Source organism: Mauremys mutica, chromosome 3, assembly GCF_020497125.1.
Source record: "Mauremys mutica isolate MM-2020 ecotype Southern chromosome 3, ASM2049712v1, whole genome shotgun sequence".
Lineage (NCBI taxonomy): Eukaryota > Metazoa > Chordata > Testudines > Geoemydidae > Mauremys > Mauremys mutica.
In genome coordinates, this window is record NC_059074.1 from 119,426,023 (window position 1) to 119,447,991 (window position 21,969).

The 21,969-nt window shown below is 41.9% G+C and overlaps 1 protein-coding gene across 1 annotated transcript in view; it reads left to right on the top strand.

Moving 5' to 3' along the window:
- Positions 1 to 21,969, top strand: part of TULP4 (TUB like protein 4) — a 238,322-nt gene that overhangs the window by 127,250 nt on the left and 89,103 nt on the right. Inside the window, exons 3-4 of the mRNA XM_045009586.1 lie at positions 11,250 to 11,378; positions 12,264 to 12,425. Coding sequence (XP_044865521.1) covers positions 11,250 to 11,378; positions 12,264 to 12,425 — 291 coding nt within the window. The remainder of the gene's footprint in view (positions 1 to 11,249; positions 11,379 to 12,263; positions 12,426 to 21,969) is intronic.

The following is a 21,969-nucleotide window of genomic DNA, read 5'->3' on the forward strand; positions in this document are numbered from 1 at the left end:
TTACTGGCCTAGACTGCCCAGGCTTCAGTTTCTAATTTAAAAAATACTCTTGTTCTGCAGAGATTTCAAGCTCTTCTGACCAGCATTTGCATTTTAATGATAGGATTATCAAAGTGGATTTGCTTTCTTTTTTGCCTTAACGCAAAATACATTTTAATATATTTATTAATTTAATACATTTTAATATAGCAACCTTCTAGAATTGTTTACTTGTATAGGAAATGAAAGGATCCAGACAAATATGATGAGCATGCTGGTCTAACCCTTGCAGTTAGTTTAAAAAAAAAAAGACTTGAAATATTTTTTTATTTGTATTTTAATTTTGTTTTCACTCAATCTTTCTCATATCTTCTTGTCTTGGATCATGTTTGTAACTTGAGGGCTGATATCTAAATTGTCTGGTGGGAATGCTTCAGAATTAAAATAGTTTTATTTTGGGGGAGAAAACATGATGTAATCAGGGAAATACATACAGGTGTTAATTATCTTGCAGTTCCTGTTCAGGCAAAACTCAGGTTGAATTTAAATATTGCCTTAATTAGCACTGCAAGCTTGGGCCTATAGTATATCACTGCTTTGCTTTAAAAGAAGTTATACTTTCATCTTGATTTAGGTAAGTGTTGTTTAAATAGATTAGTAAAGGTCAATGAACAGTAAATCTTTTTACTCATATATCATCATTTTTCTTCTGAGGCTCTCCCAGCACTTCACTAACATTAATTAAGCTACACAGTAACCCTGTATGAGCTGCTCTGGTGAATAAGTATGAAATAAATGACTGAATCAATTTGGTGTGTGACCTTGGGCGAATTGTATAAGCTATGAACCAGAAATAGAATCCAAGACTCCTGACTCTGCGCTAACCACTTGGTAACATGCCCATTCAAACTTCTGTACTGTAGATGTTCCAATAATCTACTGGCTTTACCAACTCTATCTGCCTGCTCTGTATAAATTCCACATCTATGTAAAGTCTGTAGAGACAAATAGCAGTAGTTAATGTTCTTGTTGTAGTGTTTGGGTTTTTATTTTAAATAAATCTCATTATTGGTTAAGAAGTATTAATGTGTTCCATATCAGCATTCCCAATATCACTAGAAACATCATATGAAGCATTATAGCCAAGGACAGAAAAATTTGTATAACCAAGTGCAATATGCTTAATACCAAGGGGTCAAATTCACCTCACCAACTAATAGGACTTGTCTAGATGAAGTAAATGGCACCCCTTGTGTCAGGCGAATAGAATTAGATCCTGTATTTATATCAAATGTAGTATGTGCATGTTTTCTATCAGTTGATGTTGCATGGCCCAATATTCTCTGCAGCAATAGTATAACATGTTGTGTTAGTTGACAGGGGGAAGTCTGTTCAGAAGAACATCCTCATCCTCCAGAGACACCTGCTCTCCAGTGAGATCTTGCTGAAGAGCAAAGGCAGATTGACACTAGCTAGCGCTGAGTGTAGATCTCTTTTAGTGATGCATCCTCCCGTTCATTCCAGGTTTGAGAAGGAATACTAGGAACTGGTTGCTGTAGCTACCCATCCATCTCTAGGCACATGGCCCCTTTGCTGTAGTAACTAATCTAAGTACCGTATGTTAAAAGCAGAGGAGACCTGGAATCAAGGTTGAAACCACAAAGAGATTTCAACACCATAGACTCCACTATTTTAGGCCAAGAGGACCATTTAGTAAATTACACCTATCCTGTGGGAATTGGCAGATACTGACCTGTTTGGTCATCTGTGCCAGAAATAAGTGAAATCAGAAATGCCAAAGGCAGCAGAAGGCCATATATTCCACCAAGGCCTAACCTTATGTTATGAAATTGAAGAAAATGTGAAAGGTCGATCTTGCTCAGAATGTAATAAAATAAATATGACCATATAAATAGTTAAAATCACCATGGGAAGAAGTTCCATTTGGTATAAATCATACACATGTCAACTCAAAAGCATGTAGCGACCCTGTCAAAATGCCTATTGCATTGCCTACTGGATGATGATAATTCTGGGGTAATGTCTTCCAGTGAAGTTTCACAGTCTCCATGGCTAGAGCACTAACTGTGCTTGGACTTTATTTTGTTACCTATAGCAATGCAATAGGAAATGAACAAAATAAAAGCTAATGTTTTAAAGTATGATTAAACGTTCAATCTTTTAAAATAATCAGTGAAACTAACCTATTGATTTTTTTTTAAATTAGGCGTACCCAGTTTTCCAGGAAATGATATGTCAATATACTGAAGAGTAGTTCCCCAAGGTTAGAAAGCAGGAAGAGATTAAACTACAGCAGTGTTCTTATGTTTCTTCAGTCATGGAGCATAGTTTATGTGTAAATAGGGGCTGGTGGGACAAGAGAAGGGGAGAGGAAGTAACTATGGTTCCTATTTGCAGTATATTTGTATATAGCATCTTTCATACAAAAGTCTTATTAACCACTTCATATTTGATTAGTCCATAGTACAAGCATTAAATGCAAACTACTGTCGCCATTGATGAAATTATTTTTTGTGACAAAAATGGTGTCCTTTTTTGATATTTGTTTCAAATTTTTACCTGTTTTTAGTAATCCCCCTCAAATTATAATAATCATTTAACTCTTTTGATAATGTTTCAATAAAAGTTTCAGGGGGAAATTCACAAATTTCCAAAAATATAAAAATGTATCTATTTCAAGCCCTCCAAAGTGAATGCAACTTTGAAATTTTTTTGCAAAACTAATTTTTCATTTTTCTACCCACTCAAATTATCATTTTTTTAATCAGTTGCAAAAAGAAAATCATTTTACTAGAACAGAAAGCTTTTCATGTTGCTCCTCTCCTCACAAAGGAGGAAAGATGGTCAAGATTCGGGATAGGTAGTCAGGAGACTCAGATTCTTTCTGGCTCTGCCACAGAATTACTGTATGACCGTGGGCAAGTCACTTAGAACAATATTTTCAAGAGAAGCCTCTGATTTCAGGAGGCTCTGTTTTTGGGTGCAAAAGCTGAGCTATCTTGGGCTGGACTTTCAGAACCGTTGATAGTTCACACCTTCACTAGAAGTCATTGGGGCTGTTGATGCTCAACATTGCTGAAAATCTGGCCCAAGATATCCCAAGATCAGCACCCAAACTCAGAAGCTGCTTTTGAAAAATGTGGTCTTAACCTTCTGTGCCTCAGTATCGCAATGTGTAAAATGAAGGTGATAGTACCTCATACCTTCCAGGTGTGTTGTGACAGTAAATCATTTACTTTTCATCAGTGTGTATGAGATCCTTGGGTGGAACATTCTATACATGCTTTTTATTATTTATTCTATTAGTATTTTATTATATCAAACTGAGTAATCTTGTGGTGTTTTTAAACATTAAAAAAGGCTGACTCAATGGTAATCGTCATTTTGTGAGGGTGGGGAAGAGGATATGGATGCTGTTTTCCCCCCAATAATAAATGCAATAACGTAAATACAGTAAATGTATAACCTGGCAATAGTACCATGATCTGCTTGCCTTGTCCAGCACAAGTCAGAGTCCAATAGTCCAGCCCTGGACATTTGACAGTTGTCCACCTTGCCTTATATAATCACACAGATCTAAGGCCTGGATGATGCAGACCAACCTGGATGTATCATTTATCATACCAGAGCTAAAAAAGAGTTGCGTGGAATGCGAAAGCTTGTCCCTTTCCCCAACAGAAGTCAATCCAATAAAATATATTGGCTCACTCGCCTTGTCTACTCTGTATGTATCATCTCGACTTTCCCAGATTTGTTTCCATTTTGTAGGAGGCAAAGATGATTCTGTATCATCTCTCCTAAAGACCTGAATTGCCTGTGATGCCTACAATAAATTGTCAACTGATAATGGCTAGACAGGTGGCCAGCAGGGATTACTGATGTCGTTGTTTCTTGCTTATTTATATCTTTAAAAAAAATCAAACCTACAAATTATACACATAGCTAGTCTATTTTAGCCCTGGTGTGTTTCTGTCACTGTCACCCAGTTCTGCCTCCCCTTTCTCCTTCCATTTTTGTTACACCAGTTTATTGCATCTTGTCTTAAGCTAACTTGTCTTAAAATGATCTATACGTGTGGACCCTACTGCCTGTGCATTGAAATTGATGGGGGCCTGGCTGCATGTATTAAATCGCAGAACTGATGCCCTTAGACCGTAAGCCCCATGAAGCAGGGGCTATCTCTTTTCTATGAGTTAGTATCACACTAAGCACAATTGGCTGGATCCTCTGGGTGCTATGGTAAAAATAATGATGTTTCAAGACTTGCCTGAGCCTATTGAAAGTGTAGCTGAAATAAACTTTGCATGCTTGTGTAGAACTGAAAATATATCTTTCAAGTATATTTTATTGTTGCCAACCTCAAAGATTCTAATATCATGGAATGGAATATTTTTGGCTGAAGAATCACAAGATTTAAAAAAAATAATAAAATTTGGTCTTTTTTTTTCCCCTTCTGGTTTTTGAGCCTTTAAGATTCATATTTTCAAGCTTTTCTCCAGAACCAGGAAAACTAGAAACTATCTCTTTTTTTTTTTTAAATAAAAACTGAGATTTTCCTGTCTTTGTATGGCTCTAAAGGCTGGAGCTTTAAAGAAAACACTGAATATTGCAAGACTCGTGATAAAATCACGATAATACTATGGACATATATGTCTCAGGAGCGATAGCCAAATTAGTAACTTTTTGCAGGAATACAATTTCTACTCTGGTACTAATCTGAAATACTGATTCTTAAGGATACTGCACCAAATTAGGTGGTGACTTGCCCCAGTATTCCATGTCAGATGTAAATAGGCCAGAGAATGACTGAATATAGCAGTTTAATTTGCTGCTTTTTAGCATTCAGTGGAACTAGTGTTGCTTTCCTACTATGTTGTGGGCAGGGTGATCTGGCTGGAAAAGTCTGAGCTGAGGCTTCCCTGCTTAACATAGTTCATAGCTATATCTGGCTAGAAATCACACTCGGAGTAAAGCAGGGGACTGTGTATGAGGTATATGGGGTGCAAGGCAGCTCTCTCTGGCTTGGCTAAACAGCACTCCCACACAGCTCCCGTCCCCCTCCTCCTGGGTTGGTGTGGTAAGAGCTCCTCCTCCTGTTGCAGTCAAGGTTAATCATTGATTAACACAATCAAGAAAACAAAAACAGAGTTCAGGCAAATCAGCTGGGAGCTCTAGGTGCTATCAGAATATAAATAGTAATCATGGCTGATATACAGCACATCTTTTGTTTAATAAACAATAAGGCCCTACTTTGAATTGCAGAATGATTATCGCATAATTGCAGCTGAGTTGCGGACAAGACATGGAAAATTGCGGAAAAGTAATAATGGACCTTTATTAATTGCAGTAATTTGGAAAAGCTGGAGAAGATCTGTTTGTTTTAGAAAAATTGCTGGAACAGTATAAACACTCAAAGTATTATGTTATGCCTGCTAATTTTTTTGATAACCAGACATTTTGCTGCAACTATATTAAAGTCATTAATGCGTGGGGCTGATAGCGGGAGCCCAAGCCCCAGCCACTATCAGCTCTGCTAAATAGGATTCTACTATACTAATGGGGGGGGGGGGGGAAGTGTGTGTTGCAAACCTCAAAATGTATGCAAAACTTCAGACAGTGCAAAGTAAGCTAATTAAAATCAAAATTCCAGTGCAAGCCTAATATTGCGGGATCCGCAATTTCCGCAGTATTGCAAATTAAGTAGGGCCTTAATGAACAATATAGTTACATGTTGGTTTTAAAAAAAGAAAGAAAAGATGGAAGCATATTTTGTCCCTCGCCAGCCAAATTTGAGATCTAGATAAACAAGGAGCTTTAAAAATATTTCCTGACCCATTTAAAGCCTTGCACTAGAGCTTGGGCTCCACATTGTCTGTTGTTGATTTTTCAAATTAAAAAAGTGACATTTAATCCTTGCATAAATGTGCTGAGTTTTAATTTATAATATGGAAGCAAAAGACGTCACAAGAATAAGAAAGCCTTAATACTGTATGAAAAATGATTTTCAAAGGCTTTCCTTTTTGCTGATTCTATTGTGTTCATGTCATCATAATAACAATGCAGTCAGTTCTTGTGGAGAGTTTTTAGTGCCTTTAGTATTAATTAAATGTAATTCAACAAAATGAAGTTGACATTGAAGACAAAACTGGAAAATTTTGAATGCTTTACTTTTCAAACAAATTTATCATCAAATATTGTAGAGAAATGTAACAAAAAGGGCCTGATCCGAAACTCATTGAAGTCCATGGAAAGACTCCAATTGATTTTTGTTGGCCTTTGGCTCAAGCATTATTTAGACTATATTAGAGCTTACTAAAAAAATAAACCCCAAAACTATTAGCTATGAGTAGCTACATGAGGACACAAGGGCCCAGATCCTAAATACCTTTGAGAATCTGGGCCCAGAAATGGGAGTTAGGTGCTGTCGGGGACTCGAACCCCAACAGCAAAGTTCGTTGTCTGACCGCAGAGAGACAGGCAACACCAGCAAGGTCCAAAACAAAAGCTCTTTATTGACAAGTGCACGTGTCAGTAAAGAACTGCTCGTATCCGAAGAGAACCAGCCCCCCCTTTACAGCTTAGTATTAGCTTATATAGACAGTTTTATTATGTCATAAATTATTCACTTCACACAACCCATATCCCACCCCCCTTTGGTTAGTAACAAACCCTAATAACAAAGCACATCTGTCTTTCTTTATAATGTAAGCAAGTTGTGATGCCCCAGCAACTTTCTTATCAGCATAGTTGCCAAGCACCAGACACTGGAAGACAGGAGTTAACGCAGCTGGTAACTTGAGGAATGCACCTCCCTTTCTTATCTCACTTTTTCCCAGGGCTTTATGAAACATGCTGACTTCAGTCAGATTGACATAACTGGTTTTTGTGCTACATCTTTATTCAGGCCTAACAGTGCCTAAATACCTTTGAGGATCTGGGCCCAGAAAGCCCAATGGAGAATATTAAAGGTAACACAAGCTTGGAGCCTCTGAGGGTATGTGTACACTATAACGTAAGCCCAGTGTTTGAACTTAGGCTCAAGCCTGGCCCACCTTCCATCTACACACAAGTCTCACTAACTCAGGGGTTGGACCTGGCATTCCAGGACCCTATGGGGGTGGAGGGTCTGAGCCTGAGCCAAGCCAGGACTTAGGGCTTGCATTGCAGTGTAGATTATACCCTGAGAATTTGGCCTGTTAGTGAAGCTTATGCATCGTGGTGGGGTGTATTATAGGCCTCGCTCTGGCTCTTTGATCAGGGGTGCGTTTCACCTTTAATTTGTTGTCATGCATTTTAGCCAATTCAAAAGTCATCTGAATGGTTTGGGCAATCTTTCTTCCTTTCCTTATCTCTCCTCCAAATACAGTAAGTGCCAAAAATGAAATTGGAGATATTTGAGCAGCTGTGGAGTCAGCACCTTTGGTTAGATGTTAAATTTAAATGAAGGAAACATCCTAAACATGATCTTGTGAAATGAGAACATCTGCTCTGTGTTTTAAAAAAGTTGGATTATAAAATGCTGTCACAAAAAGGACTTATTTTGGAGCTAGCTACCACCAGACATATGAAGTCCTACTTTCATTTGTAATTATAGAAGTGAGTTTATGATTCTAAATGTCAGAGGCTCTTTGGTATTTTGATCATGGCAGCTCACATCAGGCTGAGATTTGGCCAGAAAGTTACTAAATTGGATAGTCTGGGTATACTAGAGGTATGTATATTAGAGTATACGTGGACCTAATTATTCTAATTGTATGAATGTCTGTATCTAAATGAACTCTTGGGCAGTTTATCAAATTCAAAGAAACCACAGATATTCGGTTAGAGGATCGCTTCCACCCAATTTCCTTCACTTCCATTTATACCATAAATCACGAGAAGGAGAGAGAGAGAAATCATCAAGTTTCCCTAAGGTTCCATTTGAAAATAGATAAGAGCCAAGGCATTTCAAGTTAAATATTGTCACTGTGCCCTTAGCTCATGTCAGCAGGCCAATTAGTAAGTGTTATCTGTAAAATCATATCCTCTTCTCAAATCCTTAAGAGCCACAGAAAACAAGGTGATCTTAAAATGCAGGAGCATCTTAACTCAGGCTTTTATGGGATTAGATAAGAACTATAATGTTGTTAGGTACAGGAGAGAAACTAACTGCTCTAAGTTCCCCTTGCAGTTTGTCTATCTTGTCTATGAAAAGTCCAGTCACAGTCCTATCTAGGCATTAAGGGCCTGATTTTCAGTGGTGTGGAGCACTCATAACTCCATTTAAAATCAGTGGAGCTGCAAATACTTCCCCCACCTCTAAAGATCTAGAGAAGGTTGTTAGAGAAGGTATTTTGTTGACTTCCTTCATAATACTGTTGAGCATTATTGGTGCATTCTGCTACATTAGTGGTTCTCAGCCAGAGGTCTGGGGCCCCTTGAGGGGCTGTGAGCAGGTTTCAGGGGGTCCGCCAAAATAAACGAGAGAGGGGCCGGCATTAGACTCGCTGGGGCCCAGGGCAGAAAGCCCAAGCCCCACCACCCGGGACTGAATCTGAAACCCGAGCGACTTAGCTTCATGGGGCCCTCTGTGGTATGGGGCCCTGGGCAATTGCCCTGCTTGCTATCCCCTAACGCTGGCCCTGGCTTTTAATCTACTGGATATGCAGAAAAACAGTTGTTGTGATACAGGTGAGCTGTGGAATTTTTATAGCGTGTTGAGCGAGGGGAGGAAGCTCAGAAAGAAAAAGGTTGAGAACCCCTGCCCTACATGGTTGCTGCATTTCACCCCAATGTGAATGAAGTGATTGCTCTGTATATGTTTAATTTATATACTAAGACATGTTATACATATATTACATATAATACCAATACGGTTGTGGGGCTATGGTATTATGGTCCTTCTTTGCTAGAGCAACTCAGGGGGAGGGCAGCAGGGCTGTTTCGACTGCAACTCCAGCCCAGCGTAGAGGATGGTTCATAGCAGCCTAGAGCAATCTGCTGCTTACTGCTCTTCTAAACAAAAGCCGTCTGTGTGCCTGACAGCATTGGATGAGCTATCTAGCTCAGGGCTGGACACCCTCTCCAGAGAAGCCACTTGGCGCCGTGGTGTGAGGCTATTACTCTGGCAGGATGTATGGCCTAGTGCTTTTTTCAGAGTGTTTGGAGGAATTCTGCTTTGCTGTTTGAGAGCAAGGAAGAGGTTCACCATGCCCACTTTTCCCCACAACCTTTACTCAAGAGCCCTATATAGTGCACCAAGAGATAATTTCTGTTGGGTTATTTCAGTAGCTACAAGATTGATCCTTCAGGAATGGAAAGCTATGCTGATTGACACCTGCTGTAGATCTGGCCTTTACAGTCCATAAACTGGTACAGGAGTTTGTTTTACCTAGTAAATTTAAGTCCCAATGTTGCAAATTTAACTCCTGGTCCTGGCTCTGTACAGAGCCTGTTTTCAGTGGGGCTCCTCGTGGGTGCAAGGATCCTCCTGTGCAGAATCAGCCGCAGAATGGAGCCCTTCAAGAGTATCCTTCCATTTTGGTGAACAGCCAAATGAATTTCAGGAAACATAGTCCTGTTCTTTGGGAAATGAAGAGTATTTATTTGGATAGATGCGTGCTGTCTAACAATTCAGCAGGCACCCACCCTAGACTCTGTCCATTCAACAACTAAATTTACACTCTCATTATTGTCAATTTAATATTTTTGTCTGTAGTTGTCATGTATTATTCTATTATAGGGTGGGGAGTCTGTATGAATACCTAGTTGGATTATTCTGACATTTTGGAAATTAAACTAAATCAGAAAAAAAGATGTGAAAGATGAGAGCAGAAGGTAAATGTTTTTTAAGGCTAATTTCTGTTTAAGGCACCAAGACGGATGGGCAAACTATGGCCCAGGGGCCTCATCCGGCCCTTCAGATGTTTTAATCTGGCCCTCGAGCTCCCGCCGGGGAGCAGGGTCCAGGGCTTGCCCCACTCCGTGCGTGCTGTGGCTACTGGAAGCAGCGGAATGTCTCCCCTTTGGCTCCTACACAGAGGGCAGCCAAAGGGCTCCGCACGCTGCCCCTGCCTCAAGTGCCACCTCTGCAGCTCCCATGGGCTGGTAACTGTGGCCAATGGGAGCTGCAGGGGTAGCGGCTGCGGACAGGGCAGCGCGCAGAGCTGCCTGGACGCACCTCCGCGTAGGAGTCGGAGGGGGGGACATGCAGCTACGTCTGGGAGCTGCTTGAGGTAAGCACTGTCCAGAGCCTGCACCCCTGACCCCCTCCTATGCCCCGACCCCCTGCACCAGCCCTGATCATCCTCCCACCCTCCGAACCCCTCGGTCCCAGCCCGGAGCACCCTCCTGCACCCCCAACCCCTCATCCGCAGCCCCACCCCAGAGCCTGCACCCCCAGCCGGAGCACCCACCTCTTCCCACACCCCAACCCCCAATTTTGTGAGCATTCATAGCCCGCCATACAATTTCCATACCCAGACGTGGCCCTCGGGTCAAAAAGTTTGCCCACCCCTCCACTAAGATGACATAGTTCATTTCAGGTGCATATTGGGGCCTCTAAAGTGGCTTCATTTATTAACTTAATTTCATGCTAATTATGAATGAGACCAGTCATGGCAGGTTTTAGCTTGGTTAAGTTCTGTAGAAAGAATCCAAACGTCTCTAATGCGAGAAGGAAGAACCCATACAAAGCCTCATTCCCTCTGCAATCGGTAGCAGAGAAGAAACATTCAAGTTAAATTATGTTCCTAGTTCTCATGAATTAGGGAGTCTGGAATGTTTTTAAAGGGGTTGTTGATGCAGGAGGCTAGATTCAACCGTGGTGAAAGTGGACCTGGCTCCACTGAAGTCGGTAGAATTGAGAATTTGGCCCAGGGAATCTGGTAGCCTTTGAGGTGAGGGGCAGGGGAAAGTGATTTGAGAAAGGAAGATTGTTTGTTTACTCTTTCTGCAGTGGAACTCTGGATTACCACATACAACATGTTTTTGTTAGTTTCAGAGGTATCAGATGTCTTCCATAAAGGCCTGATAGGAGAATTCTGAATTGCTTGACAGCCATAATAAAATGAGTCCTGTAATAAAATGAGTCCAGCTGTTCTTGAGAGCTGCATGATATTATGCCGAAAATTACTATTTTGTAGATCTTATTCAGAATTTAAATGTGACATTGTTTATTTTGCAGTATTAGTTAATTGAGTCTCTTGTAAAACACTTGTTAACACTGTATACAGACATGGTAATGCTGCATTTGTTTGGAATCTCTTTAGGTTGTACTGGTGAGATGGAATGAACCATTCCAGAAACTGGCAACCTGCGATGCAGATGGAGGAATTTTTGTTTGGATTCAATATGAAGGCAGATGGTCTGTGGAGCTTGTGAATGATCGTGGGGCGCAGGTTGGTATGAACATTTTCTCTTTAGTCAAGAACAGTAAAAATCATAAGTGGTTCAAAATGAAAAAGATGAAAATGTAAAGTGCAATCTTCCTTTTTAAAAAACATTTCTTTATTGAAATGACTAAACAGGTAGTGTCATAGAAATTCCTGCTACACTGAGCTGCTTGGGTTTTACAAACGGGATGAAATTTGCTATGAGGCAGAAAGCCAGGGCAAGATTCACACTCTACTTCAGACTTCAGAACAAGGCTTAAGTAAGACTTAAGTGGGACTTTAGTGGCCCACTGGTGAATTTCACTCAGAGGGAGCATGATAAAGGAATCTAGTTAACAATCTCAAGAAGTTTTGTTTCTTAACTCTTGTTACTGGTTCTCAGTGTATTAATGAGTTTTTCACTGGTGGCACAGTATGAAATTGCTAAACTCTCAATTAATTACCATCAGGAACTCTTCTGATTTTCATTGCCATGTGATAAAAATGCGTTATTCTAAGCAAGTTTTATGACACCGTATATTAATTCCATGTTAAACTTCTCGATAATAAATCATATATAAAATAGTTATAGTAATACTTGCAGGGCTAAATTAACATTTGAAAAGCACTTTGAGATCTTGAGATGAAAGGTAGCATGAAAATGCTAAGTATTAATATTGTTGCTTATTAATTGTTGGGGAACATCCATGAAACCACAAAACTGCTATAAGAGAAGAAATTAGCACATTAACATTTTACCAAAATTTCATACAAATCCGTACCACACTTCTAACTGTGTAGCCCTTTGGCTAAGTTATCCTCATTTGGTGCTATACAATGGTGCCTTAATTATAATAACTTGGAAATGATTGCATGATTAATGTCTAATATCTTATCTATGTATATGTTAAGGTGAGCGACTTTACATGGAGCCATGATGGGACTCAAGCACTCATCTCCTATAGGGATGGATTTGTGCTGGTTGGTTCAGTCAGTGGACAGAGACATTGGTCTTCAGAGATTAACTTGGAGAGTCAGATCACCTGTGGGATATGGACTCCTGATGATCAGCAGGTAATGGCACTTACAGAAGGGAAATTAATACCTATATTCATGTTTTGTGAAATAACACATCTAAAAGTCAACATAAACAATAGAATGAGCACATTGTAAGAACAGTTTCCCTCAGAACTGAGACTAAGAGCCCATCTAAATCTTTACCTCAAAAGGTCTTTCTCATGCACTAGACAAAAGCATTGGACAATGTGAATTCTAAACTACTGTCATCCAGGGCCATTTTTCTCTCCTGGTATACTGAAACATTTGGGGCTTCATTTCAAAATTAGTCCTGTGCAATTATGCACGCAAAAAGGGACTGTGCTGTTATGCACCTAATGCGTTTGTGCAATTAAAGTGAATTGGGATAAGGCATGTGAGTTACTTATCTAACTGGTCATTAGAACTTGTAGTTGTCTATTTTGCACAAGCAATAAAAGTGACTGTGTCTGTGAATTACGCATTAGTTGTGCATTTGCATTTACATCTTTGAACAAGTAAATGGACCCACCAATTTTTTGAAAATAAAGCTGAGACAGATGAGGGCCTGAAGCAATCAATCTCCTTTAAAAATAAAAATAAAAAGATTTCTTGAACCATGGAATACATCGTACTGAGCTTTGAAAAAGTCAGATGTAAAATTCTCCATTACTGCTTTCCTAATTCAACTAATATGTTGGTCATGGTGTCAATTATAGTGGGCACTAAGGTAGCCCTTTGGTTTTCATTTGTAGTATATCCAATGGCTCTTTCACTATTCAACTCATGTCCTTACTTGGGCAGTCTCTTCTTCCACAATGTTCATCCACTTTATAATTAGTATGTCTGTCATATAGCACTGAGAGAAAGGATGGGGACAGATTACCTTGTGCAAATAGAAGTTGCATTTTATCAGGATTGGATCATTTTATTTATGTACTTTATAATTCCTTAAAAATTGTCAGATCCAGGCTTTAGGTGCCTGTGACATAAATTTGGAATATAAATCCATACAAAACATAACAGTCCATGCGAAGCTCACTAGGGAATTGTTAATGGGATATAATAATAAAGATACTTTATAAGCGAGCTCTGTGGAAATAGAATCATAGGACTGGAATCCCAAAGTACTTTGCAAAGTATAATGAATTAATTATCGCAACACTACCCTAGTGAGGCAGCCAGTTTTATATTCCCTTTTTGAAGCTGAGGAAACTGAGGAACAGGGATTAAATGATTTGCTTGAGGTCAGTGGAAACAAACTAGCAGCAGATCTACCAGCTCCAAGTCCTATGCTTTATTCCCTGACTAAACTATCCTCTCCATGGGGTCCTTCACCTCTGTTTCATTGGTTAAACTCTGGTCACCCTTGAGTTTTTAACTCAAGTTAATTGATTGCCAGCTAATTCGAATTAGTGATCACATTTGTATGTTCCAGGGCACAAATGTTTGTGGAGTGCCAAGACTAGCATGTACAAATGTGTTAGCTAATTCAGGTTAGCTAGAAATCAGTTAACTTGAGTTAAAAATCTTTACTGTAGGCAAATGCTTTTTCTAGTAACCAAAAATTGACGCTATATGAGTGCTGTTGTGTAATCTGACATTTTCCACTCAACCCCCATGTTTGCACATTTCGCTGACGCTGTGCATATTTGTATGCATTATCCAGAGACAGTGTGCAGATGAGGATAGCTTTCAGTATACACTTCAGCATAATACTCTATCCACGTAAAGGGCCTGGGATTACATGAGGTCCAAGGGAAAGAGATTGTGACCAGGTGATTACTAAAGACATGAACAGACTATGCACTTCTGTGATAAGGACTTAGAAGGAATGGACTGTATTTTTGTTACACACATAGACGTGTATGTACAGGACTGGATTCTGATCTCACACCAGTTTTATTCTTGTGTAACCTCACCGAGTTCAGTAGAGTTATGCCTAATTAATAGTCATGTGAGTGAGATGAGAATCAAGCCCACAGTATTCTTTTCTGCAGTAGCTTCAGGACCTCTGTTACCTAGGGGTTGGTAATACAGCAAACGGCAAGTAAATGTCAAATTTTGAATGTTCGTTTTTCCTATTTTCTTGATTTCTTTCACACCTGATACTCATGAAAATTGATAATTCCAGGCATCCCTGGAAATGATACTGTGACCTTTAAAACAGTGCGCTGTAAAGGTTAAATTTCCATGGTTGTTTATCTTTTAATTTTTCTGCTTGTCCTCAGTGAAATTTTAGTGTTGTCCCTCCTTCACTCCCACCCCACCTCCCCTGCTTCCTTTCTTTTCTATGCTAGAACTGCAAAATGTTTTTTTAAGTTTTTAACAGAGAAAGGAGGAAACCTGAATATTTGTTTGACACCAAAGGAAATGTAGCCAACATATATAAACTCAGGGGTTCCATTTAATTTGTTGGGAGAGGAAATCTTCCCCAATACTCTTGCAGATGAGAAGGTTCTACATTTTGAAGTATTATATGTTTGCCTGATTCCCCTCCTAGTTTGCGCTTTAATCTCTTCTCTTTCCTCTCCTACTCTCATACATGTCCTCCTCTCTTCCTCCAGTTCAGTCGCGCACTTCTCTCCTCCCAGTCAGTTCATCACCAACAGTCAATGATGACTTGTCCTGTTCCCCTCCCACAGCAACCCACTTGTCCTATCCCCCACCCATTACCATTTTTTCCTCATTGGAAAGGAAAGAGATACTCTCTTCCCTCTCTGCCTGAAGCAGCCACTCAGAGCAGCTCCTGCTAGTGCTATCATCTTATCCATCTATTTTAGGGCTAGTCTACACTAGAAAATTAGATCAGCCCAGCTATGTCACTCAGGGGCATGAAAAATCTGCATCCCTGAGTGAGGCTATATCTACACTAGCCCTTTTGTCGCTTAAAACTTGTTGGTCAGGAGTGTGAAAAAAACACACACCCCGATTGACATAAGTTTCACGAACAGACGCGCTGGAGTGGACAATGCTCGGGAGATGCTCTCCTGCTGACATAGCTACCATCGCTCGTTGGGGGTGGTTTAATTATGTAGATGGAAGCACTCTCTCCCACCGGCATAGAGAAGCTACACGGGAGACCTTATAGCGGTGCAGCTGCAGCAGTACAGCTATGCCACTATAAGGTTTCTACTGTAGACATAGCCATAGTTAAGCCAACCGAAGTCCCCATGTAGACAGCGGTAGGTTGACAGAAGAATTCTCTCATCAACATAGCTACCACCTCTCAGGGAGGTGGATTACCTCTGATGATGCAGAACCCCTCCCTTTGGCATAAGTCGTGTCTACACTGAAACAGCGCTGTTGTAGAGCTTCAAGTGTAGACAAGCCCATAGGCTTTGATACAGCCAACAGTTGCTGTAGTATCTGAGTGCCTTCTGCATAAAATCAATAGCAATAGCGAAGACCCTGGTGGACTTCATGGAGTCTCTTGCACTTCTTCCTTTTTGCGGTTGAAACACTGCCTGGGGCAAGGTTTTTGTTTGCTTGTTTTGTTTTTTTATTAAGGTGGCACGGGTTGGAAATAGAAGAGAATGTTCATATTGTGTGTCACAGTAGAATCGTTTTCTCAAAAGTTTTGCAACATTTCTTAAACACAGTCAGACTGGATGTGTCTGATCTCCTTGGGAAGACTATTCCATAGCCTGATTCCCTCAGCCAAGAATGCTTTATCCCAGCTCTCAGGCATTCCGTCTGGGGCTTTGCGATCTGCATCATCCCAAAAGAGCACAGTGTTGCAGTGGGCCACAGATTGAAATTTGTTCTTTGGTGTATCTGGGGCTTTATCCATAAATTGCTTTCAAAATGATGACCAAAACCTTAAACTGGCATTGGAAGTTGACTAGGAGCCAATGGAAGGACTTGAGCATGGGCCTGATGGACTCACGGAGGCTTGACTTATGGAGAAAGTTGGCAGCTACAATCTTCACAAGCTGGAACCCATGCATTCTCTTCACATTTCAGCTTCAGATACAGTGAGTGACAGTAATCCAACCTGGAGATGACAAATGCTTGGATCACTGCAGCCGGGTCCTCATTCAGGAGGAAACAATGAACTTTCTTAGCAAGCTGGAGGTGAAAGAGGGCATTTTTGGAAACTGATGATACCTGGTCATCCACATTTAACAAAGAGTCAAAAAAGGACCCTGAGGTTTCACACCACTTTGATGAATGAGAGCTGTCTGCCTTCACTGGAAGGTGGAGAGAGCGTCTTGGCCAGTTTCCAACCAGTATCATTTCAGTTGTACTTGGGTTCAGCTTGAGCCAGCTGATCTTCATCCAATAACTAATTTCCTGTAGGATTTCTAACATTATAGTAACAGTGATGATTGCATCAATTGAGAATGAGATATATAGCTGAGAGTTGACAGCATGGGCAGCTAAGCCCCTACCATGTCTCTGTCTCTCCTAGTGGTCTGATGTTGCTATTGAAGAGAAGTAAGGATAATATGGATCTCTGAGGGCCTTTGGAGAGGAGGAGCTGTTACTTGTGTCTATTGCCATGAGGTGGTCACTTTTCAGTGTCACAAGAACCATCTCTGCGCAATGCCCAGGTCTGAACCCTTATTGTGAGGCATCCAGGAGGTTGGCTGATGCCACATATTGTTGAAGCATGGTGGTTACTACTTTCTCAATTATTTTGCCTAGGAACAGGAGTTTGGAGACGGGATGATAGTTGGAGAGAGCTTCAGGTTCAGGCTTCCTAAAGATTGGAGGAACTATTGTATTTTTCAAGATGTTTGATAGATGTGCTTTTCTGAAGGAGGCACTGACTATTTCCATTAGTAGTGGGCATAGTTGTTCTTCACTGGCTTTTGCCAGCCATGAGTAACATAGATTGGTTTTATATGTTGCAGCCCTAATATTTTTCAGGGCATCTTAAACTTTGTGATGTGTGAGGAGGCCAAAGTCAGTCGTGGGTGGTGGGTCGATAATACAATCTGGTCAGGGGTATGTTAGCTCCGTATGTATTCAGTTGATCCTATCAATGAAGTATGCTGACAGTTCTTTGCAATGTTCGATGCTTGGATCTGGTGTCTGGGTTATGCAGTCTGGGTCAGTTACCTGTTACACTATGCAAAATAGCTCTTCTGTATTGACTGTGGAGGAGTAGGAGGCTCATTTTGCCTCCTTTTCTCCAATGGTTAAGTTCTGTAAGGGTTGTTTGTGCTGCTGGTGGAATGATTCAGAATGTGTTTTGCGTAACTGGCAATCTAACTTTCTGTGTGTGCACTTCATCTGCTGTATTTCATCTGTGAACCCTGGTTATCTTCCCAGTTGATGTGGGGGGGAGGATGGTATGGGGCCAAGGCATTGATGGTAGTGGATATCAGGTGACTGTACTAACTCATTGGAACCTTGGTCTTGTAATTGGATGGCTTGTTCTCCTTGCTCAAGTTGAAAACCTTGTGAGTTCAGGAGTCTTTGAGGGCAGACCAGCTTTGTTTGTTCACTGCCCTGGTTAAAAGGCACTTTGATCCCACTCCACTTGGAATCATTCATTTGTAGGAGCAGGCCCCATGCTTGTAACCTCTGAAATCTGTGGGAGTTAGGCACCTACATACCTTTGAGGATCTGGGCGTTAGACTCAAACAGCCAGGGGACAGGAATCTAGAGGTGAGTTGTAAACCCCGATTTCTTGCATATACCACAGTAATGCAAAACTACTGCTTCAGGAATTAGTTACCAGTAAGAAATGGGATCTGTTCCTCTAATGTTCTAAAGAGAATGACATTTGACTGGTTGTCACTTCAATTGGGACATTCATACCACATAATTATATGGCATTTTTCATCTCTTATTACTCTTATCCCTTATTACTGGACATTGCGCATAGTATTGCGTAGAGCCCCATCAGCTGCATGGGACTACTCATGATAGTAAGCACTATATACTCAGTAGTAAGACTCTGCAGGGTTGGGCCCTTTGTCTGGAGAGCAGTGCATAGGTGCTGGAACTGGGGGTGCTGCCACACATCCTGGCTTGAAGTGGATTCCATCATATATAGGGTTTACAGTTTGATTCAATGGCTGTCAGCATCCCCACTATAAAAATTGTTCCAGTGCCCCTGAAGCAACGTGACCTGCTACAGTTTACTTCAGTTCCTGTTGACTGAATCATTCAGGGATATGACCTCATGATTTCTTGTAAATGGCTGCTTTCCTGCTTCGTCAGGGTCCTGTGAAGTCCCTTTTTGGTAGGAGGGAGAATCCCCACCCCACACCTTTTCCCCCAAGGGCCTGCCTCCTGTTCCCCTGGAGGCCCTGCCCCAGGCCAAACCAGAAGCCGGAGCGGGGCCACGGATACCCCCCCACCCCCCAGTGGTGAAAGCAGCCCCCTGCCCATGTCCCCACCCCCGGAACCCATGCCCAGGGCAGGTGGAGGTACCTAGGCTACCCAAAGCTGCCCACACGGCTCTCTCCGACCCGGCTCTGGCCATGATGAGAGCCACGCGGGCAGCTCTGGGGAGCCGTGGCGGACCCTCCACTTGCCCTGGGAAAGGGGCCTGCCAAGAGCAGCCCCTGGCCTGTATCCCTGCCCCCAGGCCTCCCCGGCCAGGGCAGGTGGAGGGTACACAGCTCCCCACCTGCTCAGAAAAACTCTTTTGGCATCAGTCCTTGTTAAAGAGTATTGTTAAAATGCGCCCACAAAAAAGGAATTATTTTAATAGTTGGTGATAAGAAAGCTTTTATCTTGTTACCTGGAAGGATGCACTTGTAGACTGGATTTTAAAATCATGTTTGTGATGGTTTTTGGCCATTTATCTCGAGATACTAGAGCTGGGAGAAGGCTTTGACATATCTAATAATGACAAGGAGGTGCCAGAGGGTTGGACGAGAACTGCACATGGGTCTCAATTCTTTCACTTATGACTTTTTGATACTGAGGTAACTCCATTGACTTCACTGGGGTTACTATTGAGCTCTGCTGGTGCAGCTGAGAGAAGAATCAGACCCACTGTCTTCAACACAGTAAAGTTGCATTGAAAATTAATGAATTTGTTTTAATTCCTGGAACAGGCCATATTCAGTTGTTGCTGTTAATATCCCAAGAGGTACTATTTACCTATATTTACTCCCTGCATTACCAGTGGAGTAAATTATTAGACTTCTTTTTTTACAGTCATAAGATCCACTGTCTAGTTTCTCTTTTCCTACTATTAGTTTTTCCTTATGGAGATTCAAGGGCTTATTAATATTCTGTTTGACCTGGAGGAGTGGTTGACGTGAAACATCACAATGTACTTTCTTTCTTGAGTTTGATATGAAAATAAATATATAGGCAATTAACTAATTTAGATTCCAGTCCTGCAAATATTACCAGGCATATTGCTTACTACCATGAGTAGTTCCATAGGCAGCAGTAAGGATGTATAGGATTGAGTTCTTGGTTATGCCTCAATTAGCCATTTATATCTGTATCACTATTGTTACCAGTGGTGCAGAAAATAAGCGCAGCATTTGGAACATTGGTAGTTTGCAGTGCAAGGCCGTGTCGGACGTTTAAGGGGGAGAGGTTCATTATTGTCCCCAGGACTCGCTTTCTCTTTTGCATAGCAACACTGGCTGCTGCTGCAGCATCATATTTTGTTTCATCCAGCAAACAGAGGCAAACTTCAAATTCTAAATCATATCTTGAATTTCCTGATGGAATCTGGGACCCAGAAAAGAATTAACATTAAGACAAATTCTCCTTTCTGGGCACTGATGCAGAACAGATGGAATCTGTATACATTGTATGTCCTATATGTCTATATTTGGATCAGTACCCCATTGTGCTGGGTGTTGCACAGAGATATGGTATGACAAGATCCTGGCCCAAAAGAGCTTACAAGCTAAATAGATAAGTCAAAAAAAGAGTAATAAATGGACAACATATAATCAAAATGTTAAAATTACACAACTTGACTAATTGATTTGTGTCCCTGCTCAGTATCTCTGAATATCAGGCTCAAGGCTTCTCAAGTTGGGCACTCAGAAACTGAGACACCCCTGTGATTGGACACTTTGAAAAAGTACATCAGAGGGACTAGAGCAGGGGTCAGCAACCTTTCAGAAGTGGTGCGCCGAGTCTTCATTTATTCATTCTAATTTAAGGTGTCGCGTGCCAGTAGTACATTTTAACGTTTTTAGAAGGTCTCTTTCTATAAGTCTATAATATATAACTAAACTGTTGTTGTATGTAAAGTAAATGAAGTTTTTTAAATGTTTAAGAAGCTTCATTTAAAATTAAATTAAAATGCAGAGCCCCCCGGACCAGTGGCCAGGACTGGGCAGTGTGAGTGCCACTGAAAATCAGCTCGCGTGCTGCCTTCGGCACGCGTGCCGCAGGTTGTTTTCGCCTGGACTAGAGCATCCTAGTTCTACTATACCTTTCTCAGCCCACTGACCTTCTCTCTCCTGAAACGCAAAAGCACTTGTAGCCTTCAGTGCATGTAGGATTTTTTTTATTATTATTATTATTATTTATACTACAGTAATACCTAGAGGCCCCAGTCAAGATCAGGGCCCCATTGTTGTGATTGTATAAACCAGGAGTAGGTAACCTACGGCACGCGTGCTGAAGGCGGCACACAAGCTGAAAGGTTGCCGACCCCTGGTATAAACACACGGTCCCTGCACTAATCTAGTACAGAGAGAACCTCTCCAAGGCCTGACATTCTCTATATTTGGGGAGCAGGTGCTGCAGATTTAGGCCCCGATTCAGAACTGACTGCATTGCAGGCACATCCTTGCACCCTCAGAGAGCCCTGTTGACTTCAGTGGGGTTCTGTACATTGCATACTTCTGGGGGAATTCTGCCACTGCACATGCACAGAATTCATGTCCCCCACAGATTTTTTTTCGCTGGAGAATATAGATTCTGCTGTAGAGGAGCTGCAGTTATGCCTTTCACCCACCAGGGGCTGCTGTGTCACCAGAAGAGAGTGCAGCCAGCTGGAGGGGCTGTGATCCCCACAGTGGGTCCAGGTGAGGAGGCACCAGATGGACAGAGCAGGGCATGCAGGGCTGCTGGGGGTCACAGACTGTGTTTCAGAAGGTCTAGTGAGGGGGCAGACTGGGGCAATGGCTCAGAAACTAGTGTGGTGACAGCATTGAGCCCATAGGCGCCAACTTCTTCTCCCGCTGGTGGGTACTCAATCCTCCTCTGCCTCCGCCCCCGCCCCCACTCCACCCCTGACCCCACCCCCCCACTCCCAGCCCACCTCCTCCCTGCCTCTTCCCACCCCTGCTCCACCTCCACCCTACCCCCATTCCACCCCCTTCCCCATGTCCCTTCCCCGCCTCCTCCCTTGAGTGCGCTGTGTCCCCACTCCTCCCTCTCCCTCCCAAAGCGCCGCCAAACAGAAAGAAGTGCTGGGAGAGAGGGGGGAGAAGCAGGAATATGGCACGCTCAAGGAAGGAGGTAGGAAAGAGGCCGGGGAGCTTGGCTGCCGGTGGGTGTGGAGCATTCACTAATTTTTCCCCCTGGGTACTCCAGCCTATGATTGAGCCATGACTGAATGGGAAGTGGGCTGCAGGGCCACATGGGGACAGGTGGTAGGGGACTGCAGGGACACATGGGGATGGGGGTAGGAGGG